General features: G+C 35.2%; 1 protein-coding gene across 1 annotated transcript in view; it reads left to right on the forward strand.

The window, feature by feature from the left end:
- Positions 1-9,061, forward strand: part of stk32a (serine/threonine kinase 32A) — a 53,680-nt gene that overhangs the window by 35,193 nt on the left and 9,426 nt on the right. Inside the window, exons 6-8 of the mRNA XM_015060996.1 lie at positions 2,145-2,182; positions 6,476-6,565; positions 8,699-8,802. Coding sequence (XP_014916482.1) covers positions 2,145-2,182; positions 6,476-6,565; positions 8,699-8,802 — 232 coding nt within the window. The remainder of the gene's footprint in view (positions 1-2,144; positions 2,183-6,475; positions 6,566-8,698; positions 8,803-9,061) is intronic.

The following is a 9,061-nucleotide window of genomic DNA, read 5'->3' on the forward strand; positions in this document are numbered from 1 at the left end:
ACACACACACACACACACACACACACACACACACACACACACACACACACACACACACACTCACACCTAGGGACAATTTAGAGAAACCAATTTAGGAAGAAACAATCATGTTTAATAAATTGTGGCTGGGTTTATTTGACTTTTTGGTGCCCTGGCCCTTTCTGGCCCCTGTGGCTTCTCCATGACAGTTTGGCCTTTAGCAGTGAAAGAGTCATCCTCGTTTCCCTTGCAGCTTTCTTTTTTAGCAGCGACACTTCCCCTCCCTTCACTCCCTTACTGCCATCCTTTGAGGGAAATGTCAGCTAATTAAGGGTTACATGGTCGACCTTTCTTCACCCCACTTAGGCCCATTTCAGTCGATGTGCCACAGCGTCCCAGAGTCTGGCTTCATGCTACAGGTTGTCCTTCTCTGCAGGAGTGTACCATGGAAACATAAAGATGCATACGCAGGTGTTTTTATTATTTTTTTTCTGTCGCCTTTTATATGCTAAATATTGCTACATTCCTATAGAGCAGACGATTTAAATTGAGGGAATGCTAGTACAGAGATTGCAAGTGTTAAAATTACAAAACCAAGAATGTAATTCCAATTGCAATAAAGTACGAGTTTAAGAACATCTTTGGATTTTTCTTTTTTTAATACTGTGAGGAGAAGCAGAGAACACTCTGTACCTTTCCACTCATTTAGTTATTGCCTGAGGTCACATAAGTGCATCACTAAACACTACACTGAAGAGAAGCATTTTATCAGAATGCATCAGTCTGCAGGTTTTAGATGCATTTCCAAACTGCCTCCGTGGTTTCAACTTTCATTCTTGTTGCAAGTAAAAAAAAGTTTAAAAAATATTTAAATTATTTCCTCCTCTTCCACTCATTATTTGCTCTCTCAAGTTTTTGCGAGATGGTCCAGCAGATGGGACTTCTTGTTCTTCAGTGTTACTCCCACAACAAGGCCTGCAGCTCTCTTTTCTCTCCCTAATGTAATTTATCACATTTTCATTTGTTTTCACCACACACCTGGAGAACGCCGTTATAATAAATCTACAGTTTGATTTATTATGTGTCCCTTTTCTACTTTAATGAAATAATGACTCAACTAACTCAAAAAATTCAACTCCTGGAAAAAAAGTGAACATTTGAGATTCTGCACGTCCAATTAAGGGTCTTTTTTTCTCATTGTTTGTTTGTGATGCTTGTAAATATGGAATTTATTTAAATTAAGAAATAAAAGTGAGGACGTAATTTCTCCATAAAGTCATCTTTCTCACTGTTTGGTGAAAACTTGTGCTTTTCAAGGTTTGTTTGACAAGTATTTATTAATTCAATTAAATTCAAAAATACTTCATTAAATGCAATAAAAGTTTTAGAAACACAATCTGTGCAAATTAGAAAAAAAATAAAATATAATAATGTATAATTAGTTTCATATCATCACCCAATAATTCATCAATGATACTGTTAGCTACTATCATAACAGCAACTTTGTACTTAAATAACAATTTTACTTACATTTGTAAATGTGTTGATAGAAATTCTAAATAATTATGAAAAGGTTTTGATAAAACCGTGAGAAAACAATACTTAGCATCCAGAAAAATGAGTGACATTTTAAAACAAGACATGAATCATGAAAAAATTACTTGTTTTTCAATTCAGAAGAAAATAATATAGTCTGGTGTAAACTGGTGTAAACTAAGGTGACAAACAACTATGGAAGAAAAGATTTCTCTACACAATTTTTTTTTTTAATTTCTTCGAAACTAATTTTTTAATTAACTGAACATGAGTACAAATAATGGGGGTTAAATCATTCCTTATTCTATATTTTCAAATCTTATGAAGTGAAAAAGTCAATGCCACTAATTACTGGGTTTAAGAATTTTTTAAGGATTATTTTTCTATGATTCAACTGTTTTTTTATGACTAAAATATATATATTTTGCCAGACAGCTTTGTTGGACAATCTTTAATTCTGACCAAAAACACAAAGACAGTTAAAACTAATATGCTCGCTTTGTTCTTCAACTCAGCTAATTGTGTTTTACAAATCTCAAAAGTCAACAGTTGGTTTTGTAGTTGGAGCTAAAACCCGTTTTGATGCTAACACATTCTAATCTCACGGCACTTTGTGTTTTCCATTTCAGAGACATCAAACCTGACAACATACTTCTGGATGAGCACGGTAAGATGCTTTATTAAATCATCTTTTACCACAAAGTGATTCTAGTTTTTCAGATGTAAGCTTTATAGCTGTCTCATGTTATAGTTTATCTTTGGAAAAATTACATAGAGAATGTCAGCCTGAGTTGAAGGAGGCACTGTGCCATTTCTGTTCCAAACTATGACTTTACATGAGATGGACGGTTGTTGTGTGAGGAACATGGATGAATTGGTGAACGTCACGTCTCATGTCTGCTTCACGGGAAAATTCTGCTCAAAATCAGAATTTTGAGCTGGGAGAAAAGAGGCAGAAACAGAAGTGGATGTGTGGTCGTGTGTGTGTTTGTGTAAAAGATGTTGAACGGAACAATAGTAAATCAAAGGAGTGTTAATATAGACTATAAAATCTTTCATCAATATGCTAATGAAGAGGAATATAAAGCAGTTCCAGTTACGGCTCGTTGTACGCAGGTCCAACACAAACTTTTAAGATGTGGTGCACTATGTAGATTTATTTATGTACTCTGGAAAAAAGGATTTAAGATGAGATGAGATGCCTTCATCAAGTGAATAATACAAGGAAATTGCAGATGTGTGTCACAGCAATATACATGGAGAATTACTTTTTCTGTTTAGTTTTCAAATGGAAAACATGTTTCTACTTGTACATGAACTGCAGGACTAAAACACTTGACTGATGGTCATTATTAGGGAAAAAGAGCCAAATGTGATGTTAAATTTACTTCTTTAGCTTCAGTTTGATTGAATATATGTAAATATAATATATGTAATAGAGTGGATCCCAAAAGTATGTATACCTCTGTTGAAATGTTTCGATTTTCTGATTTTCATGATTTAAAAAAGAATAAAACAAGTTTATTCGAGGAAAGAAATATAAAGAATTTAAAGATGCAAACACCTGGTTACATTAACATGCACATCCTTAAACTAGTACTTTCTTGAACCTCGTTTAATTTAATTTTAGCATTCAATTACCTTCACTCCTGATGGACAATTAGATTGACTAAAATAAATTTACTATCCTTTGTGTGATTTTCCTTCCTTTATTGCTTCATTTTAGCTTAACAGAGAAGTTAAAAATATTTATAAGCATATAGTTGATCAAAAATCCACCACATCATGTTAGACTCATGGCACAGTAGGACATGTAATACTTATATAAGGCAATAATTGTAAAATATTTGAAACAACAAAGAAGTACAAAAACTGGATATTCCTTAAAATACAATGAAAAGATGAAATCTAAACTGGTCAGAAATTTTATAAGCAATTATTGGTTATGTTCTGATTGTGACAGCAGTCTGCTGTGTCCTCCATGTGTTGGAACTATGTTGTCTTTTTTGCATGGTGGGATTATTTTCTTTAAATAAAACATCCACACCTGATTTAAAACAACCAAACTTTGTGAGAGAATGACAAATGAACACCAAATTTGGACAAAAGAGTTTAGATTTGATAATCGTTTGCAAGCTGCAGTGGGTAAATATTGTCAGGTTACGAGGCGCTCACACACTCCTACCAAAGGAGACTGACTGCTGAATTTTAATCAAAAGGCTAAACAAAAAAGTGTTAGATTGCTGATGTAAACACTTAATGCATCTTTCTCAAACTTTATATTTTTCTTTCAACATGTTTTTACAGTTGAATTGCTTATATAAGGCAATAATTGTAAAATATTATTACACTATAATGTGAAGAAGTTTAGACATTGTTCATAAGCGTCTCGTTTTTTACATCACCAAACTGTGATAAAGTGACTTTTGAGAGTGATTTTATCTCAAGCCTCAAAGGAAAATTATGCAAGTTTTGTATTTATTTGAATTTTTAAAGCAGTCCATAAGGAATAAAAATGTAAAAACTAACAGCCTGAACACTGGCCAGGAAATGTAACGGTGTGACATATGAGCACTTGGACAGAGACAGAAGTCCTGAGATCTCAGGGGGCAGTGGACATCTGCTCAGGGAGCTTAGGGGACATGTAGGATCAACGTCCTGCTGTCAAAATGGAAAGGAGGCAAAGTAGAGAGAAACAAAGAAAGACAGGGAGCTGAGAAGGAGAGAGGCAGACGAGATGAGCCACTCAACAAGAAGAGGAAAAGTGATGAGCAAACATTTCTGAAAGGATTTGCCAAAGAAAGGACAAACATCAGAGATATGAGAAGATTAGGAGGGAAAAGAAACAGTTTTATCAGATTTAGTCGGATTGATTCAGCAGAACAACAAATGCTCACCTGTAATCTCTCTCTTTGTCTGCGTACGCTTTTACAAACTCAGTGCACTTTTATCTATTTATGCACTCCAGCATCAATGTTTTTTTAACGCAGAGCTGCGGTTTGGCTCCTAACTGAACTCTCACAAACAACATGAGCCATCAGAGGGGGAAGTGAGCTGTTTTCTTCTCCTCATGGGGAAATTTGAAAGCACAAATTGACCTGTGACCCTTTTATTCCACAGGGAGCTGCTTCATATAGGGGAAAAACAATTTACTCATGCCCAAGTGATGGCGCTTTATTAGGCAACATAGCCCGGGGATGCAGGGACGAGGACCTGGGGTGCCGTTGTCTAGGTTATCCACTGTGGGCTGCTGTTCATGTTTCCTACAAAAACAGACGCAGTCCATGACGAGAATGTGGTGACGTAAGCTGCAGATCGTTTCTCCACCCCAAACAAACAACGGGAGACATGAAGAACTGTTATATCAATTCCCAACTGAGTCCTTAAAGTTACAAGTTTTAATTGCTGCGAAGCAGAGCAGCTTTGACTAGGATGAGCTTATCAATCCATTGATCACCAGTAATATTCATAATCATACAGGTGGAGAGGAAAAGACCACGGCCATTATGTTTATTAACGTACTTAGATATATCTTTTTGTGTCATCTTTTTATATTTTGTCATTTTCTTGTCATTTTTGTCTCAAACCCACATTATACTTTTCACAAATTTAAATCATAAATTTTTATTTTTTGTAGTTTTTGCTACTTAGAACCAATAATAAATACTCAACCCCTTGAATGTTTTACACTTTTTATTGCTTTTATAAGATCAACAATATTTGACTGTTTTAAGCAAAAAAAAGAAAAACATCAAACAAAAATGTCATCGTGAAGACTGATTTCTACAGAATGACAATAAAAGATAAGTTGCATAAATGAGTGATTCCATATTCACTCCTTCATGGTCGTAGATGGACCTTTGACTGAAATCGCAGCGTGGCGTCTCCGTGGAAACGTTTCAATCAGGCTGCACATCTGGACACGGCAATTTTATTCCATTCTTCCATGAAAAGCTGTTCAATCTCAGTCGGGCTGCATGGGGAGCCGCTGTGAAGAGCCGGTTTCAAGTTCTACCTTTCCACATGTAAAACAGAAATGCTTCTTGGAAATAATCAAAAATAACAGCTTTGGGTTTTACGTTTACCAACTGCATGGTAAAATTCAAGAAAGACATGTTGATGATGGATTTATATGATAAACATAAAACTGTTAACTTCTGCAAACTGTGGTAGGTTGTAAGATCAGTGGATATTGTAATGTGTGATTTACACAATTCTTTGTATTTAATTAATTGAAGAGAAAACATGTTTGGGAATTTCTGTTGTTGGTTTTCCTTCAGACTGCAGGAATGAAACTTTAGGTGCTGCTGGTTAAAAGTGACCAGCAGCATGTTGAGCATGAAGGGACGTGTTAAATGTCTGCAATGTTGTGTTTTATATGGATGTTTGCCGTATTGATTTTTTAAATAATTCTGCAATAAGCATGTCTAATTCAACAAAAGAAAAGTTTAAATCGAGAGATAAAGTGAGCTAGATGGTTCTGACAGTATTTCTCTTCTTAAACTCTCATGTCTGCTTCATTTGTGTATTTTTTTTAACTAAAGACATTTTTTATGTGTAAAGGGTCAGGAGGGACACCCATTCATCCGAGTAATCACTGCTCTGCATACACGGCTGCACTCTAACTGCCCAAGGTATAGAAAGATGTAGCGTATGCAGGCACATATCCCACATTCAGCTCATTAGTGTGTGATCAGTGAGCATAGCAAAGACTAGGCCTTCTCTCTCTCTCACCATGTTAAGGCTCAGGTCAAAGCTGTGACTTTGAAAACCACCGACGATGCTACTACCTCCCTCGCAGAATCAAAGAATAATCAATAAGGAGTAATTTAATTTTCTTTGACCAGTGTATATCTTCTTCTTTGATAATAAAAAAACTAAGATTTAGGATAAACCTGCCTGGAAGCTCCACTGATTATAGTAACTGTAGTAGTAATAATATGATTCATCTGATCTGCAGGCCATGTCCATCTGACGGACTTCAACATCGCAGCCATTGTAAAAGAAGACCTGAAGGCAACATCAATCGCTGGAACCAAACCATACATGGGTAAGATCAGAACGTTTTTCTCAAGTCTTCAAAGTCCAGTTGGATCTGGAATGAATCAAACTCACTAAACAAACTGGTGAATCGATGCTGCAGTGAGGATTCCTCCCCTTTTGGTTTGAACCTCAGTTTGACTTGTTTGTTGTTGGTGAGTAAAAAGACAAGTTCTGACATCTCTCATAGAAAGATTTATAAATGCACTTCTAAATCATCTTTGATATTGAGTGTATTTTTTACATGAACACATCAAACACTGACCAGAGAATTTTCTTTCTTTATTTAAAGAGGAGCAGTCTTTTGCCAAAGGTGAATGATGGAGTAAAAAAAGGACTCTCTCTTTTCTGATTTAGAGAAAAAAAATAACTTTGTCCAGAGCTGAAAAATATTTGCTCCCTTTGTAATTTCACCTTTTTATTTTTTATACTACTTAAATATTTCAGATTATTACATTCTAATGTAAGGCAATAATAAGTCAAGTAAAAACAAAAGAAAATTGTATTTATTTGATCATTTTTAACAGAAGGTTTTCAGTTCAGTTCATGTTTTAGTTCGATCAGGTAAATGCAGCAGCTCATTAAAATCCACCAGCACTAATTTGCTCTGGATTTGTAAAGGTACTTTTTATGTTAAATTACTTATTGTATGGTATTAGTACTTGATATTTCTGTATTTTATTTTTTTATTGACTCTAGAAGAAAACTAATGAAATGTTTTATAGATATTAGACATTTTTGCATATTTATAAAAAAACCTGTATAATTTGAAGCACTACTGTCTCTAAAAAAAGAAAAAGTTTATCCCTTTAGGCACAGATGTGCTTCTCCTCACTGTGACTCCTAAATGCATCAGACGTCACTTTGATGTGGATTCAGCCTCTGTGAGATTAGTTGGGAGTTAATAGGATTTCTGGGGGATATAAATGATGAGGTAGAACATTTATTTTTCTGTTTTTGAAGGTTTGAGTTTTGTTTTGTTTGTTTTTTTGTTTTTTTGCTCCAAGCAGACTTTTCTTTTTCTTTTTCTTTTTCTTTTTTTTTTTGGTAAATGTTAAAAGTTGGAATCCTGTAAAGTGAGTGATTGTTCCTCAGATTGATATTAGAATCCTGTGTGACAAGCTTAAAGTGGAAGATCAAGCATGATGGCAACTCTGGTCAAAATATACTCAGAAATCTTAAAATCAATTAACCTTCATCTCACAATAAAAAAAGTTGAACAAATATCCCCAAAAGGATAATCAGTTTGAGTTGGACAATGTTTTAGTAATATGTGATATCACAGGACAAAGAAACCTATTTCTCTATGTGCTACCATCTGCATGGTGAAATGTGGTGGCAGCATCATGCTGCTGGGATTCTTTCATTAGCAGGAAGGGAAACTGGTAAGAGCTGATGGGGAAATGAGAGGGGCTAAATACTGGAAGAATAAAAAACATTTGAGGTTTCAAAAGACTTTTCTGTGAGCATAATCCTGTCAAAGTAAAAGTTAAAAAAACAAAGCATTAACACAATGAAATGTATTAGTCAGTGCCTCTGCAGCATCATAAAAATCATGGGGGTTTGTTAGATGAAGTGTGTGCAAACAAGCAGAACACAATTTACCCCAGAATAGATGATTCTCTTCTATTAGAGGAAAAGAATAACCAACCATTAGTCACTGCCTGACTGCACTGTCTGCTATGTGAAATATTTAAAACATAAGTAATCAGACTTGAAGTCTGTTTGATCGTCTCTCGTGTCAAAAAGGATGAAATTTATCATTTTATGCCCGGAACCAACAGACCAGCAATGACCCTGAAGTCTCCACATGTATTTTTAAGCCTGATGCGTCACCATGTGTGATCTAGTGCAGAATAAAACAGATTAGAACATGTATACCGAAATTCATTGTGAAAGGGGGAACAAAATGTCTCATGCATTTTCAACAGTCACAAAATTTTCAAGCTAAATTTTAAAAAGGTGTCACTATGCCAGGCTAAATAGCATTCAACATCTTTCTGTAATATTTCTGTGTTTTGACAGAGTATTCAGCTAAGCCAAATAAAATCTAAATAAATTAAAAAATGTCTCAAAGTACTTTTTTTCATATGTTAAGTAACCTGGAATGTTATAATGATATTGTGTGTTTTGTTCTGTTCAGCTCCTGAGCTGTTCCAGAGCTTCGAAGGATCCCACCCTGGATACTCCTTCTCTGTTGACTGGTGGTCTCTGGGGATTGCAGCCTATGAGCTACTGAGAGGACAGGTAACAAACTCAAATGGCTCACCTCTGTGTGACCTTGGGCCTGTCTGAAGTCAGTAATACATATGATTCTTGCAAGGAGGTGCTTAACAGATCAGTAATCAGCATTTCACAAAGTTAAGGGAGGTCAAGCAGTTAAAAAAATCACTTTCTTGCATAAAATGTTTCTGTTCCATCATGGATGAGAAATGAGTTTTCACTTATTTCCATTCTGTTCTATTTTAGCAAGGGCGTAGGTTCGGTCTAAGTTTTGGTGGGGACC

This window comes from Poecilia latipinna, unplaced genomic scaffold (genome assembly GCF_001443285.1).
Source record: "Poecilia latipinna isolate Pla-1442-1.1 unplaced genomic scaffold, P_latipinna-1.0 Scaffold1764, whole genome shotgun sequence".
NCBI classification, from domain to species: Eukaryota; Metazoa; Chordata; class Actinopteri; order Cyprinodontiformes; family Poeciliidae; genus Poecilia; species Poecilia latipinna.